The sequence below is a fragment of the Abramis brama genome (assembly GCF_963993115.1).
Source record: "Abramis brama genome assembly, chromosome: 8".
NCBI lineage: Eukaryota > Metazoa > Chordata > Actinopteri > Cypriniformes > Leuciscidae > Abramis > Abramis brama.
The window spans coordinates 34086107-34103813 of record NC_139970.1 but is presented as its reverse complement, the minus strand read 5'-3'; the positions used below and the strand labels follow the sequence as shown (position 1 = coordinate 34103813).

The 17707-nt window shown below is 38.2% G+C and overlaps 2 protein-coding genes across 2 annotated transcripts; both read right to left on the bottom strand.

The window, feature by feature from the left end:
* Window positions 1-1056: 1056 nt before the first annotated feature.
* On the bottom strand, window positions 1057-8894 carry inhbb (inhibin subunit beta B). Its single transcript, XM_084123167.1, has 2 exons — window positions 7957-8894; window positions 1057-3290 (listed from the first exon to the last, which is right to left on the bottom strand). The coding sequence occupies exons 1-2, from the start codon at window positions 8351-8353 to the stop codon at window positions 2509-2511; spliced, it is 1179 nt and encodes a 392-aa protein (XP_083979293.1). The 5' UTR covers window positions 8354-8894; the 3' UTR covers window positions 1057-2508.
* A 1707-nt stretch (window positions 8895-10601) lies between these two features.
* On the bottom strand, window positions 10602-17676 carry klhdc3l (kelch domain containing 3-like). The gene is made up of 9 exons (XM_084123166.1): window positions 17572-17676; window positions 17244-17408; window positions 15915-16109; window positions 15712-15794; window positions 15455-15533; window positions 15145-15191; window positions 14947-15067; window positions 14616-14796; window positions 10602-12445 (listed from the first exon to the last, which is right to left on the bottom strand). The coding sequence occupies exons 3-9, from the start codon at window positions 16075-16077 to the stop codon at window positions 11851-11853; spliced, it is 1269 nt and encodes a 422-aa protein (XP_083979292.1). The 5' UTR covers window positions 16078-16109; window positions 17244-17408; window positions 17572-17676; the 3' UTR covers window positions 10602-11850.
* Window positions 17677-17707: the final 31 nt, after the last annotated feature.

Below are 17707 nucleotides of genomic sequence, written 5' to 3'. Positions count from 1 at the left end.
GAGATGGTTTGAGGTGTTTTCTTAACGTGTGTGTGGCTTCATGAGTTTGCCTGCAGCGTAGCTATGGTATCATTAACATTCCAGCAGTCATAGCGGCACCGTTAACACTCTGCTACATGACGGGACAGCTCTGCCTGTACCTCTCTACCTGCTGCTCCTTCTCTCTGAACGTCGCTCTTACTTTTCTCACGCCGAACACCCACCTACACAAACAAATACATATAAACACATACCAACCTCCATAACTTAGAAACTAAAAGCGAAATATTTATTTTTGTTACATGTGGGTGTCAGTTCTGACTCATATCTATCTTGTGCTGTCATTTTGAGAGGACTTCTACAAACAAGTAATTTTTCACACCACTTTATCTGCCTCTCTTGACAGATGCAAGACAGGTACATTTCGGGTAATTATCTGACTTGGGTTATGTGGTATGTTTTGGAAAGTGCTTGTTGTTTTGTACCAGGATTTGTCTGAAACGCCCTGACCATTGGTAGGTGTGCTGGTCTGGTCTTTCTGTTTGCCTAAGGTTTTTTTTTAGTGCCGCATATTTTGCATTTATACCTGTAGGGCTCAGAAAAGGCAGTACTTGTTGATAGTGCTTTCAGGGGATCCACTCTGATGTAATCAGTCTCTGTGACTACATGTTGTGCAGTGAGAGTCCTCTTGACTCTGAGCCAAGAATGTACTAAGAATGACAAATATTGAAACCATGGAAAATTGCATTTATGTGCAAAGTGTTAACTGGTGTATATATAAGTATATACTGATACTATCTCACTTTGTTGATCGATATCTCAGTGTGTGGTTTAAGTTAAGGAAGTGTGTTCTCCTAATTATGTTAACGAAGCGCTCTTGCAGACTTGCAGAACTTCAGTAGTTGCACATCTTGTAATTATGTGTGTGTGTGGGGGGGGGGGGGGCAGTATATTCTTTTAAATGCATGCAGGAGTCAGACTGTCAATGAACAATCTGTATTGTAGTTTTGATACGCTGTTAAAAGCAACTTGTTCACAAGGATGCAAAGTAAGAATTTATTTTAAAGTTACAAAATATTTAAGAAAGAATATCTTTATTTTACATAATCTGTACAGAGATGACATCCGTTTAACTAAATGACTTTGTAACAACAGCTAAGAAATAACTCTTATTAAATAGAAGACTGGAAAATTAAAGACAAGGAAGAGATTGTTTCATCGGTTTGCTGTACATAGTATAAAAAATTAGACAGAGCTACAAATGGAATCCATAATGTTGTACCCTGATTATTAGGCCTCTTGAGAAGGATAATAATTATTATCAATAATTATTTTACAAATATTGGAATGGCCTTGCCACCTTATTATAATAGCTAAAATATTGGCCTCTTTGGTACAATTAATTAGGTACAATACATTTTTCACAAAATTCAGTTTTACTATAAAAATAACATTTTCAATGGCAGTTTTTTTTTTACTAATCCCGCAACTTTTCAGTGCAAACATCGTAACAATCATCCGCTTTGGAAAGCAAGCGAAAGATCACATTTCAAGTATTGATAAAGATTTAAAGACAAGCAGAAAAAAGAATTCAGTTTGACATAGTTCAGGATTACTATACATTGCATAGTTCGTGCGGCACTTTATATTAAAAGGACTATGGGCAAGGGTAGGTCCACCTCTTTATACCCTTTTGAAGGCTTTGCATTATGCAAGTGCTTTAAATTGTGCATTTCGAGAGTTTTCGCAAGTGCTGTACTCCCTGTAAACCAGCTGGACAGAAGGGAAGCGGCTCCGTGGAATGCACACCACTGCAAGCGTTTGTCAGTCACAGAACTGTGCAGATGAAGGAAGTGGTGAAGTTTGTGCTGTACCGGTTAGACCTCAAGATCTAGTTAAGAAGTCGTCCGCAGTCGAGACGTGCACACATTAGTAGAAAAGCAGAAGTAGTTTCAAGATGATCTTGTCCAGAGGTGTTTGCAGTTTGAGTAGAAGCCTCACAATGGTTTAACAATGCAATGCCGCAGACAACTAGAGTCATTGCTAAGGGAATGCCTCTGAGAACGACTGGGATGATGACATGCACTGATTTTGAAATCTCCCCCTCAGCTGGAATGATTTGTCATGTTGTCTTAAACAAGCTGTTGAAGTGCTGGTGTTCTGAAGTAGAAGGGACATTGAGATATGCCAGTGCTTGTAAAACAGTTTCTAAGTACTTGTATCAAAGTGTGACACCAGTTTGTCTCCTTTTTGCAGTTGGAGAGGAAAGTATTGAGCCATTTTCTTTTAAGTCTAGAAATGGCAAACTAGAGAAAAAACTGTTGTTGTTCCATTTCCCTTATCATCCCAAAGCCTTTTTGTTCATTAGAAGGACCCACCTGTCATACATCTGATGATCTACTGCTCGATGCACACACACACACGTGCGTGATTGTACTTTGTGAGTGCACAAATATTAACACAATCTATATGCATGTGGTTCAGAAAGACTGTCACTGCTTACGTAACATGTCCTAACATGGATTTTGTTCAGGCACAGCCACACTCCTCCACGATCATGTTAGGCACGTCGCGCTTGACGATGTTGTACTCATCATCGAAGTAGAGCATGGACATGGTGCTGAGTTTGGTAGGTATGCAGCAGGAGTTGACCGATCCAGGACTCATGCCTCTCATGCGGTACTGGTTAACCACAGCCGTGTGAAATGACGAGGCAGAGCCCGGAACACCTGCCATGTAAGCTGGGCAGCTGCCTTCACAGTAGTTCCCATAGTACCCTGCTGGCGCGATGATCCAGTCGTTCCAGCCAATGAGCCGGAAGTCAATGTAAAACTGCTGTCGGCAACACAAACCGCCATTGTTGCCGTCACACTCCAGGCCTCGCTTTCGGATGCGGTGCTTCCCTTCTGCCTGCTGGGCGCGAACCACCAGAAAGGGTCTGTGTGAGGGGTCACTCGGGTCCACCAGGATGGGCAAAACGTTGGCAGCTTCGCATCCCTCGCAGTGGATGTCGAGGTCCTGACGGCGACCCCCTTTCGCCAGCATTTCCCTTACAGCCTCGGACACAGGGAAGGTGTGCCAACCACTGCGTTTCAACTCCACACGTTTTTCCATCACGGGCCAGTGCATGTTCTGCCCACCGGGCTCATAGTAGTGCACTCTCACTGTCACTTTCCGTCGCAGTCCCTTTTCCTGAGCACCTGGCAACAGCTTGAAGTACAGCCACAGGTGTGCCTGCAACACGTAGAGGTTCTGATTCCCCTCATTGGAGATCAGGAAGTACAGGCTGGACTTAGATGGAGTCACATCATCTGTAAGAGACCAAAGAAGTTTGTTAATGGTGGTTCTTTCTTACAAAACAGTCTTGTTTATGCCTTTTGTCAGATCTGAAATGGCACAAACAGGTTGTGATTCTGCTGACGGCTACCTCTCCTTAGCCACATTCACTGACTTAAACCCCCCAACTTGTCAAGATTTACTAGATGCCACAGGTCTGGGCCCAAGTCCAATTGGCCTCATGGTTTGGGCTGAAGATGCTGGACCGGGTGAAAGGCTGGGGGTTGTCGGACGTGAGCCTTGCCCCAGGGGGTTCATTGAGTTCACAGGGAGAACTGTGAAAACCCAGAGCTTCTGGAGCCTCAGAGACTGACAACACAATGCTCTGTGAAAGGTATTAGGAGAGTGCTGTGGCACAGCCTAGCATTGAGCGTGTGCCCTTCAAATGAGAAGCATTATGAGGCATTTACATGACACTGGGAACTAGTGAATTGCGTAGTCTAAGATGCAAGAGTTAATTTATGTGTGTGTGTGTGTGTGTGTGTATGTATATATATATATATATATATATATATATATATATATATATAATTTGATTGCAAAGATTTATTTGACCACCCAATAAAATTAGGGAAATCCAGATATATTGAAAGCTGCACATGAATCATGTTCTCCGTAACCATGTTCTAGTAAAACAACCATGTTTGCAAACAGATTAGTTTGGTTTAATGCCAACAACCTGCCACAAAGGGTGGCTTCTTCATTTCATAGCTTGATCTCACATACAGTGGCTTTACATGCACTTGGCTCGCCCTGCCTTTCAGAACATTTTAAAAATGATTGTCTTGAAAAAAAATGCTAAACTACAAACTAATCAGTAATCATTTTATCACACAATACTGTATGACTTGATTTTCCAGTAAAAGTGTTATAATAGTTATTCTAGCTGTCAAAATTTCTGATAAACCCTAACCAAGTTTGTAAAGAAAAACTTAAAAAATCCAAAACACATATACATTTTTATATATACATTTATATTTTTTGAACAGGGCTGTCAAGGTTTGTTTATATCCCACAGTGCAGGAACACAGTCAAAGTTTATCAGTGACAGAGAATCAAGCCCTGGAGAGGTGTCAGGTGTGAACAAGTACGTTCTCTGATGATAGGGAACACATTCACTGAACTGATTACTCCACCATTTCACCTTGTTACCTGCTTTTATATGCCCCCTGGATACAAATATACTTGCATGGCCATCAAGTGTTTCAGAACCTGCCTCAACAGCTCCTGCTAAAACTGAAATTAACAGGGCAAGGTTTTGTCCACTTTGCACTCTCCATGGCAATGCGAACAGGGAGACAAGGTGCAGTATGTGTTGTGGCATACTTTCTCTCCATCAATATCAACATTTAGCCTACCTACATCAGAATGCTTTCATTACATTGACATCTTTGCCTTTGCATCAAATAGCTTTTAATTTAATAAAAACTGTCAAAACATTACAATTATTTTATATTTTTAATGAGTTATATTTTAAGGAAATTAATGGTTCAGCTGTTAATTTCAAAATATTGTTTTAAGTTTCAGTATGCTTGCTTCTTCTGCATCCTGTGGTTCACAGTCTGCGTTTAACTTTTATCTTCTCTGAGCTAGTTGATTGGCAGACCAGGTAAAATGGTAAGTTATCTAATCAGTCAGCATGACAAATATTAATATCAGCAATGCATTTCACATTTCACGCAGTTATAGTAAATGCTATACAAATTTTTTAGCTTCCACTTCCCAGGTAATTATATTTTTTATTTAATTGATACTCTAGATTTGGAGTCTTTTCTAAACTTAACAATGTGTTTATTAATCAATTAAGCTAAAAAGCCAATGGCCTACAAGACACCAAGCATGCAGAATACTGTCAAAATAAGCAGTCAACAGTACTTTTGAGAAAATGGACGTTAGGTTTGTTTCTGTGTTTCACTGAAGATTAATCTCGTGTTAATTCAACTGCTTGTTGAAGATCAATAGATCAAGACCATGGCATGCTGCCTGATTAGATTTTGACTGTCAGCCAATCAGTTAGCACTACAGGCTCTAATTTCCCTGCTTGGATCAAATGTCAAAAAACAAAGATTTTCTAAAGAGATCAATTTGGCTCTTTGACCTTATGGACACTGTGCCACACTGAATAATGTCTAATAATGAAGTCTTAATATCCCGTGTTGAACTGGTCCTGAAGAGTTCAGCGAGTCCGAATGGTTACGCTGACAAATGAGAAGCGAGCATCTACCGCTCCGCTTCTGTGGCTACGGGACACCAAATACTTCTGAAATGGCCCATAGGACAGTGTCAATAGAGACCTGAAATTGGCAGCCGTCCTCTCCTGTACCTTGGCAGTCCTCTTCTTATTGCTCTCCTAAAGCATGGAGTGAGATAGGAGCCACCTTCTGGCTTGCCATCATAGCGCATAACAGCAGGGAAGAGCATGCAACACGCGAGGCAGCACAATTGCCTGCAGCTGCAGTGATTTGCACATTGCATACCTCACAAATTCCTCTTTTTGTACCTCTGAGCAGAGTAGATCTAGGGTTGTCCTAATGCTATGCCCTGGCTGGCAGCCTTCACTTGAAGGGTTAGTGCCAGCTGGCCTTGAGGCAGATGGGGGTTCGGAGAGCCAGTATCATGATGCATTGCTGCTCAGTGGTTCAAAGGTGTCGTGAATAATAGGGGACACTGAAAAGAGGCCTGATAGAGCTTTGATATGTGAAATTCATTTTCAGAGTAGGATATAAGAAGGCCAGCCCCCCCACCCCAGCCTCTGTCACCCACAACGACTCAAATGTCTCATGCATTATTCTGAGTGATTTCTTTTGTTGTTTTTGTTCCCAATGTTGACATATTGGGTTTAGCAAGAACGCACAGTACTCGCTCAATAATTGCCTTCTTTTGTTGCACTGTCATGAGTGTGTTCAGATCATTCTTATTGGAGCAAGAAGTCTGAATAATGTCCAAGCTAATTGTGCTGCAGTGTGTAAGACTAGAAGATAAAGAAGCCAGTTTTACAAGATTGAATGTGCATCAAACCGTGATGGATTTTGAAAATGTATTCAAAAAAGTATCAAATATTTACATATCAATTATCCTTCCTAATAATGACAACAGATTACGATTATAAAAATCTGCTTCTATCATATAATTTTGTTCATGCAAATTTACAGAACTTAATATGCAAAATGTTATCCATGTTTTTTTAACACTTTACAAGCTCCATACATTTCCCTGTAAATTGAGCTGAACCGCAGATCTCAATTTACAGGGAAATGTATGGAAAAGAACCGCAGATGAGCCTGGGTTCTCCCAAGGTTTTTTTTTTTTCTCCATTAGGTCACCTGATGGAGTTTTAGGACACCATTAGGTCACTTGATGGAGTTTTTTCGGTTCCTTGCCACTGTTGCCTTTGGCTTGCTCAGTTGGGGATATTTTGGGGATATTTTATTTTATTTTATCAATCAATAAATTCCACTAGAAACAAACCTTGTTGTATTATTTTATTTTAATTTAATACTGTGAAGCTGCTTTGATACAATCTGTATTGTGAAAAGCGCTATACAAATATACTTGATTTGACTTGATTTAATTTGATTTGATCTTTTTCTATTCATTTTAACAACTTTTTTATTGCTATATTGTCTGTTAATAAGGAAAAAGGCATGGCATGTCCTTGCCCTCTTATTAACAAATTATCTGTAATGCTTTGATTGCCATGTTTTTGATGCTCTTTTGGTGTTCCCGAAGATGATCCAGGATTTTAATTGCCTCAACACCCACCAAGCAAAATTCATCATTTGACAAACTACTCATTATTTTCTGTCAGCATATCTAATTGTATGTTAAGAGAGGGTCATGTATTCTAATTGCTCCAGTTACATAATCATACACATATTAGATCAAGGATGCATGTCTCATTAACCCTCAAAGACCCACAGTAGCAAAATTGCAACACTTGTTTAAAGCAATTCAGTAATATTCAGTACTGTAATTTACTACATCACTGCAAAAACTTTGTCATGAAAATCTTGTATTGGCTAAATTATAATCACAGAATGCACACACATACATACATGCCTATATATATAGAGAGAGAGAGAGAGAGAGAGAGAGAGAGAGGAATGTGTGTACATGTGTGTGCATTCTGTGATTATAATTATTAAATCTATTATTTTTTATTATAAGTATTAAATCTAATCTATTAAAGAAAGATAGATAGATAGATAGATAGATAGATCCTTGTCCTTGTTACACGTTACATGTATTTATTATAGTAATAACTATAGATTTGGTATAATTACATGCAACTAACCCTAAACCAAACCCCAATCCTACCCTAACCCTATAGTAAGTACATGTAGTTAACTGCTAATACTTTTGGTACAAAGTATTGATAACTATTCGACCAGCAAATGAAATATTTGATCTGTAAAACATGTTTAGTGATTGATGATTACATCCTCTAAAATAAATTCCCTCCATAAATTTAAGTTACAGCCAAGAAATTCTTGTACTTGTACTTAATTATGCTCAACTGTAGTGAAATGTTAAAAGCAAAATATGCTTAAATATGATTTCATAACTAATATAATACACAATATCAATACTTCTACAATTAAGGTAAAATTAGCCATGCAGCATGCTATTTCTTGTACACACCTGACTCGGCGAAACTGATTATTTCCGACGTTTCTTCTTGCACCTCGTTGTAGGCAGCATGTCCATCTAAGTTGGGAATTTCAACCCTCCCGTCCTCCCTAACTTTACCCGCGTGAAGTTTGCGCAGCGCCGTAACCATGGCAGCTTTGGGAATGGGATGCGTGATATTTGGTCTCTCTCTCATCTGCAGTCGGTTCAATATGTGCCTTTTAACCGCCTCCAGAAAGTCCGTGTCCATTCGCCCCGAATCATCCGAGTGCCCAAGTCCACAAGAGACACACTGAGACTCCTGAGATACTGTCTCAGCTCCCAGACTACACTGAACTGAGAGCATGCAAGCCATTAAACAGGTTAGAGAGAGGATGTAAATACTCATTTTCTTAAATAACGTGTCCATACAACAAACAAATCAGTTCATTAATTCAATTGATCTATAAACAAGACAGAGTTGTACTTCCAACAACCTCCTTTGACAGATCTCCATTCATCATCATGCTCGCGGTCATTTTTGAGAGACGTTCACAGAAAGTGTAAACACGGTAAACACATTGATTAATAATGAGGGCTAGTCGCAAAAATATCAGTCTTAATTGATGCCAGTTAAAAAGCGCGAAAACTCCTCATCTCCGGGGTAACTGACAAATTGACTTGTGTGAAGAATCAAAACAAACCGGCTATTAGTCTTGTATTCCTTTAAAGTTCAGTGTAGTCAAAACTCTTTCTTGTTTGAAGACAAAATTGCACTGTTTGTCTTTCCACCGAATGTCAAGTGCTCGTGCTCCTCTTCTCTCTGTAATAGTGTTGTGAATTGTGTATGTTCTCTCGTATTTCTTCAGCCTCAGGAGGGATGTTGTCCTTTGGTCTTTTCTCTCGTGTAATCACGACACTACAGCACCTCGCGCTGAAACTTTTTTATAGTTCAAACCACGTGGGACGCCCAGCCAACTGGACGCGAGAGATTAATATACGCTAAAACAGGTTACGCTATTATCGTGCTGCATGACCACTGGATCTGCAAATGATAGGCTATAACAACCTTTTTCACATTAACCTTTTCAATGTCAACATATAAGACTGCAGTGTTTGTCATAACTCAACTTAAATCGGGTTCTTTCAAAAAGCAGAACAATAGGCTACATTTAAGCATATCTAAAGTAGGCTACAAGCAGTTGTTGCTTTTGACGTCAGTTTATGTTTAACATCGAGTGTTGTTTTTTTTTTAGTTTTTTTTTTAGTAGGCTAATAAAGCGGCACCTGTATGGTTTGATGATTATAATTGTCATTCATTTTAGATTCAATTTATAAAATATACACTTAAATGATGGAGACGCTTTTGCAAGGCCTGAGACAATTTTTAAGAAATTTCTCTCAAGTGTCGCTTTGTTTGGCAAATTAACACACCGGTTTATTTCAGTGTTAATAGACTTTTTGTAATGCGGGTAGGAGCGGGATTACAATGTCAAATTTTGTTCTTAGGTGATATGGTGCCATCTATCGCCTCAACAAAATAAATACATGTTACATTGTCAAGGTAGGTACTAGGCCTAGGCAACATTAATCCGTATACATTTGAAAACGGCCTTTTCGAATTTACATTTTAATTCTGAGATTTTCTCTTTATCAGAGAAAATCTTTAACAATTTTGTCATATAAAATAATGTAATATTCATAGGTATCATATTGAATATTCATAGCGTAGGCTACATATTTAGTAGGCTAATAATGTAGCCTACTTAATATTTATTTAATTAATGGTTCTGGTTTCTGTATTTGTAAAGGTAATTATGTAAAGAAAAAATTAATAACATTGCTTTTGCATTTGTAATTCTTGTGTATTGATGCCATCTCTCTGCAAAAATAAACAACAAAAACACCTTTTTGTGGAGTATACAGGCTTTGTGCCACTGCAGAATATATAATTTCTGTGCCACTTCTGTAAAGATGACTTAAGTGGCATCTTCATACGGATTATCAGCATATATAAGCACATTTTACCCACACATGTGGTTTGTCCTAATATATAACAATTGTAATTAATTCCCAACTGAATGCAGTTCAATACTATTTAAAGATGACACATTGTCTTGTGTCTTGGATTTTTCATAATGGAATACCATTTACTTGGTAAATTATCAATTTATATTGTGGATGAAGGATACTGAGATGGTCAACATCTGATTTTTTGTTTTGTTTTTTCATTAGAATTAACTGATTGAATGTTGATCACATAATATACTCAATATACAAAAATACTGTGTAGAATAATCCCAAGAGTTAAGTTGATTGTTGAATATGCTAAAGATTTATGCTAAATCTGTTTGATTTGTACATTTGTAGATTTTTTGTATGGTGTGACTGGCATAGTTTGTCGCCCTCAAGTGGTAATAAATACTACATGCATGTAGAAATGTATGTACAGGTAAATTCATTTATAATATATTATAATTGGTATGATATATTCAGACACCAGATGTAATTTTGTATATTTTTTTACTAGTGGGTGCAGGACACTATAGTTCATTTATGTAAGTGAGGATAGCAAAATAAAGTAAACTGTGGCATATTATACCCAAAAATTATTCATACAGTGGACTACCAGTAAAATTTATAAAAATTTGGGACCAAAAATGATTCAGACACTTTGACCTGACCAAGTGTTTTTTCTTTAATTGCTAATGCGAGCTTTTTACACCACATACTGAACAAAATTAAGCAGTGCTGGGTAATTTGTTGACCTAAATTGGTATTATCTAATTGTGTTCTTAAATTTAACAGCTGAGAGCTATTCAACCTAATTAATTTGTGAGACAGTCTAACAGAAGGATGGCCAAAACCAGTGGAATATCAACTGATTTGATAACTCTACGTTCTTGTCATATTTTATTACCATTTTCAAAACTTTAAACTGTGATATTAGAAATGTTGAAGGTGTCTGAATAAATTTTGGTTTGACTACTGTATATGCATAATTTATATATTTTTTTAATATATAACTATTTTAACAATTTTTAGCTAGCATAGTTTATTTAAAACAAACATGCTACAGATAGTTTTCTAGGAATATCTGTTCTTAAACCTTGCTAGATTACTTTTTAAATCTGAAAAAATAAATAACAATGATAACATAACTACTGCTGTAACAAATTTGAATTGTTGAGAATGGATTCCACATTACTCGTGTAATGCATTACTTATTAAATCATTTAAGTGCAGCCATCTTGAAACAATGTGAAGGCAAGAAAATAAATGGTTGCATGACGCTACTCTTCTGCCAGCAATATCCGTGGATCTTACAAAACACACAGAGAACATTACAAAATGTTTTGCTCAATGTAATGTAATGACAATGTTTGGATTTAATACTATCATATAATGAAATTACAATCAGCAGTTTTGACCGGTATTTCACATTTAGTTAAGATTCTTTCACGTAAAACTTTGATACACAGTAAAATAATAAGGCTAACCAATGTAATGCGGCTCTTACAGAAATGACACATTCTGTAGAAGTTAAAAGCCCAAATTGGTGTTTTTTCAGAGTAAATGTGAATCACAATCCAGAAATATCACAGTCTGTCAATGAAACTGTACAGAGCAATATTCTGATAGCACCTCAGAGCGCAAGTATTTACATTTTTTAAGGGAAATCAAGCAACAAATATCTAACTTATAGTTGTTGATTATTGTCTATACACATTAAATTGGTAGGAGAAAGTATTGTGCCATACAAAATGACAAACTTCACCTTCAAGGTAATAATTACAGACGCTGTAAAGAGTGTGTACATGACTGAATTCCATTTTAATGCAAACGTTCTCCCGCAGGATATGGATATTGTTGCTAATGCCTTTCCTTTTCTCACAGAGAAAGTAGAATGCACTGAAAACATCAGATTTATGCCACTGTCATATGCCACACTGAAATCATATGCTGTCCTTGTAGGGGTTTACCACCCAGGACTAACAGCAAGTCAGGCATATGGAGAAACATGGCGTCCTCGTTTTCCTCTGTCAGGTCACCACTAATCCCCTTCTTGCGAACAGCCTCCTGATTCTCAAAGGTGAGACAGCTTCCTTTTAGCTTAGTGTCTTTCAGTGCAGCACTCAAATCTGGTAAACACTTCTTATTGTCCATGTAGAAAGTCTGGAGCTCAATACAGGGCTCTTGCATTGTGCTGCGGGACGGTTGGCACTTGTTCTTAAATGGTCTCAGCTTGTTACTGATGTTGTGAGAGTAGGGTATTTCCCTGAAAAGGATGTTGTTTGGTGCTGTTGGCTGGAAACTCTGGCCTAGGCCAATGCTGCAGTGATGGATCCGGCACAGAGAGGCAGATCCAGGCAAGAATGCAAGCTTCTTCCAGGTCTCTGTCTTCAGGTTGAACCTCCACAAGCTGTTCTGAGGGGAACTCTGGGTTTCCCATCCACCAAAGATGAGCATGCTGTCTTTGAACAATACAGCAGAGTGACCAACCAGCCTGGAGGGACCAGAACTGCAGAGTAAGAAATATGTGTTTAGATGTTTCTGATTAGTATTTCCTCAGTCGCTTTGGCTCATTGTTTGAAACAGAACTAACATTATCTAAACTGTAAATCCAATTGCACAACTGTTTTACTGGACATCTCAACTCTATCCAAAATATGTTGGTAAATTGGCCAATGCAACCAAAGATTTTGTCATAGCGTGAGTCGTACAGGTTAAAATGTTTAGATGTTTTTTTCCACCATGGAGTGTATCCTGGAAATGTTTGCTACAGTGAGGAAAATAAGTATTTGAACACCCTGCTATTTTGCAAGTTCTCCCACTTAGAAATCATGGAGGGGTCTGAAATTGTCATCGTAGGTGCATGTCCACTGTGAGAGACATAATCTAAAAAAAAAATCCAGAAATCACAATGTATGATTTTTTAGCTATTTATTTGTATGATACAGCTGCAAATAAGTATTTGAACACCTGAGAAAATCAATGTTAATATTTGGTACAGTAGCCTTTGTTTGCAATTACAGAGGTCAAACGTTTCCTGTAGTTTTTCACCAGGTTTGCACACACTGCAGGAGGGATTTTGGCCCACTCCTCCACACAGATCTTCTCTAGATCAGTCAGGTTTCTGGGCTGTCGCTGAGAAACACAGAGTTTGAGCTCCCTCCAAAGATTCTCTATTGGGTTTAGGTCTGGAGACTGGCTAGGCCACGCCAGAACCTTGATATGCTTCTTACAGAGCCACTCCTTGGTTATCCTGGCTGTGTGCTTCGGGTCATTGTCATGTTGGAAGACCCAGCCTCGACCCATCTTCAATGCTCTAACTGAGGGAAGGAGGTTGTTCCCCAAAATCTCGCAATACATGGCCCCGGTCATCCTCTCCTTAATACTGTACAGTGCAGTCGCCCTGTCCCATTTGCAGAAAAACACCCCCAAAGCATGATGCTACCACCCCCATGCTTCACAGTAGGGATGGTGTTCTTGGGATGGTACTCATCATTCTTCTTCCTCCAAACACGTTTAGTGGAATTATGACCAAAAGGTTCTATTTTGGTCTCATCTGACCACATGACTTTCTCCCATGACTCCTCTGGATCATCCAAATGGTCATTGGCAAACTTAAGACGGGCCTTGACATGTGCTGGTTTAAGCAGGGGAACCTTCCGTGCCATGCATGATTTCAAACCATGACGTCTTAGTGTATTATCAACAGTAACCTTGGAAACGGTGGTCCCAGCTCTTTTCAGGTCATTGACCAGCTCCTCCCGTGTAGTTCTGGGCTGATTTCTCACCTTTCTTAGGATCATTGAGACCCCACGAGGTGAGATCTTGCATGGAGCCCCAGTCCAAGGGAGATTGACAGTCATGTTTAGCTTCTTCCATTTTTTAATGATTGCTCCAACAGTGGACCTTTTTTCACCAAGCTGCTTGGCAATTTCCCCGTAGCCCTTTCCAGCCTTGTGGAGGTGTACAATTTTGTCTCTAGTGTCTTTGGACAGCTCTTTGGTCTTGGCCATGTTAGTAGTTGGATTCTTACTGATTGTATGGGGTGGACAGGTGTCTTTATGCAGCTAACGACCTCAAACAGGTGCATCTAATTTAGGATAATAAATGGAGTGGAGGTGGACATTTTAAAGGCAGACTAACAGGTCTTTGAGGGTCAGAATTCTAGCTGATAGACAGGTGTTCAAATACTTATTTGCAGCTGTATCATACAAATAAATAGTTAAAAAATCATATATTGTGATTTCTGGATTTTTTTTTTTAGATTATGTCTCTCACAGTGGACATGCACCTACGATGACAATTTCAGACCCCTCCATGATTTCTAAGTGGGAGAACTTGCAAAATAGCAGGGTGTTCAAATACTTATTTTCCTCACTGTACATACAAATGTTTTGTTCTACTTTTTTGTTGATACTGACTGCTTACCATACTATACAAGTATGTCAGTTTTGTTTAGAGGAATGCTATTGTTTACCACACTGAGCTTTTTTCAATTCAATTTAATTGAATGGATCAGTTTACATGTGACGGCTCACACGATGAAAGAATGTTTAGTAGTTGTATGACAATTTTACTGAGAATAAAGTCATTGTGATCATGAAGCCAGGGAAATTAGATGGATATTACAGGCAGAATTAAAGAATGAAGGAACGATGGATGTTAATAAAGAAACTCACTGGAAATTGATGCGGCTCCAGGTTTGACTGGAAAAATTCCAGCTCCACAGGTCCTTCTGTTCTCTAAGGCCCTGCAAGCCACCGAAGAGGTACATACAGTCCTGGTGTGTCATAGCTGAGTGACCATGTCTGGGACCAGGCCCACCTTGTGCGCTGCTTAGTAGTGACCACATCCTGGAATCTAACATGCAGTAAATATAATTAGTTTGGAAAGGTCATTCAGCTATATGCAAATTACAAAAATCATCCCTGAGGTGGATAACAGTAAATATTCAGTCTTAGCCAGGAGATGCTTGCTTACCAAAAAGCATAAATATGTAATAACACTCACCAAAATCAAATTTCCAGAATTCTTTTGTTGATCCTCTTATATCAATGTATCCACCATAGACATACATAAACGACCCAAAGACGACAGCACTGTGCCCTTTTCTGTTTGCTGGTGTCACTCCCTGCAAAAACAGTTTACTATAATAAAAGGACCATCAAGTGTTTCAGCTGTAAGTCTTGTAAAATCAAAGATGTTTACCTGTAAAGTTTCACTCCCTGTTTTCCAGTTAATCCAACACTCTTTAACTGCAGAGAATATAAAACTGAAGAGGTGAACAACTAAGTGACATATTGCTGTGGTAAAACAAAATCTTCATTTATGCAAGTCAACTTTTGCTGTCAGTAAATCAAAATCTGAAATTCAGATTAATTTTGACCTATTCAATTTTTACCTTAGATTGGTTATGCTTAGTTGTCATAAAATTGTAGTACAAATTGTAGTAAAATTCCACTTAAATGAATTTATGAGTTTTCTAGTGGACCCCACTGAATACGCAATAAAAAAATACCTATATCAAACACCCAAAAAGGAATTTTTGAGTTAGTATACGATGAATCTTGCATTCCTCCGAAGACATAGAGAAATTCCTTAGAAGAAAAAGCGGAAATAATTATATGATTATAAGAAATATATTATATGAAAAATGAAATCTATGTAAATATATGAAAATGTACATTTTACAATGCCACATTGTTCCTCATAACTGGTAAACACCCAATCCCCAACTGTGAGTTTGTTATTATTAATAAATTAATTTATAATTACCTGATGTGCTACCATGGTGTGCTCCTCCAGTTCTTCAGGTGCTTCTTCACTATTACAAGGAAGCTCGGTCCACTCATTACAGACTAAAAATATAGACATTTCCCCTGAATTATAATCAGTCAATGCTGCAGGAACCATTTACTGTGCAATAACAAGTGCAAGTGTCCAAAGCAGACAGACACAGATAAATAACGATAACATACCCACATTATATTTCCAGAAATCTCTCAGTGAGCATTTTTCTCTACCACCTAGTAAGTAAACATGTCCTCTGTGGGCACAAGAAGCATGCTTGTAACGATCAGATGGTGCAGGGCGGTGCTGCGGCACTGGGGTCCACAAACAAGCACCGCTCCCCTGGTTCATGCTTGGTCTTTGAGAGTCTCATGGGTTAATCCCTGTGAAGACAAGCATGAAATACACAAGGGCTACTAATGAAGTCAGGTTAACAATACTTCCTAGAATAGCAGACACAGCAGAACAAGAATATTGCAATGAAAGGAATTTTTATTATGGGATTAGGTAATACATTAGGTAAGTGTTGAGCAAATATTTGACTAGAAAACAGGTATATTTAGTAAGCAACATTGGAGATTGTAGACCATATAATGTAAAAAAAAAAAAAAAGGCTTTTATATAAACAGTTTAATACACAAAAGAGAAACATACATTTTGACACAATAATAATTGTCTATTTCACCATTAAAATAAAGCCACGGAATTGATTGAATGACTCGAAGGGACTCTCTCTCACCCAAAAAAAGTTACTTGTTGCCACTACTGGCATAATGTATACTGTATGAACACAGTAATTATAAAAGGAACTAATTATATGCTTACCAACTGATAAGGAAACCAACTTATTTCCTGTTCTTTCTTTTTTTGTTTTTGTTTACCGACAACAATAGCCTACAGTTTCCGATGTAGGCCATGTATCTTCTCACTCACACTCTTTTCTATGGTTTAATATCCAACAAAGTAGGCTAATTGTTTTTGTTTGTTTTTTTTAATTGATCTTTTTGAAAATCTTTAACACCTCACATTAAACCTAAAAAATCTAAAATAGCCTAAATTAGACATGTTAGGCGACGTTTAGTAAGTGATTCATCGTATTAGTCTTAAAGTAAACTATAAAGTAAATACAGTAAGTTAGACCTAAAGGTCCACGTTTATGTTGCCCACCACCGCGTGATCATTCTTAACGTGTAAACGCCCAGCCCGTTATACATCTACTATCATTGGCATTTAAAATGGGCACGTGAAAGTAACTAAGATACATTACCTAATCGCTTTACAGTGGTCGTTGAGTAATTACTTGCATACATATAAACAAGAAGTTTATATATGTGACTTGTTATTAAAGAAAGTCCCGAACGTGTCACATGACCGCGGTGAAGAACTGTTTCAAAACTGATAGCAACGAGTGGATAGAGGTCGTCGATAGAAGCGCAAATGTTTGTTATTTTTTGCTTTTTTGCTGACTGTAATATAACCGTTTAGATTGCGTTGTTTACAAATGTAGAATAACTTACCGCTAAAAATCGTCGGTGAATGTCTGTGTCCTCCCATTGATCTTCATTGGAAAGATGTTGTGAAGTATCGCTGCCAGACAGAGTGCCAGTAGAAGAGAAGGAGGGGCGAAGAACACTCTGTTGCGTTAATTCTCTCTCAAGAGGGTCTCCACTGTAACCCATAGACTGTAAAAAAAAAAAAAAAAAGAAGGCTGTACACTCGCGAGCAAACGAGCTTGTAAACTCTGAAGCAGCCTGGTCTGTGAAACCGGGGGATAGAGTAATTCCTACTTAATTTATGACCAGTCTTCCATTTCCTTGCATTCCAGAAATGAGGAAATTTGCTTACCACAGCCAGAACATCCAGGATACAATACAAACATGCTGAAACCTGCCATGAGGACCTAGGAGTATGTCATCATCGGTCACATGCTATTTCAGTAAGAAGAGTGTCATAGCCTCACAGTTTCCCACCAACCAAGAGG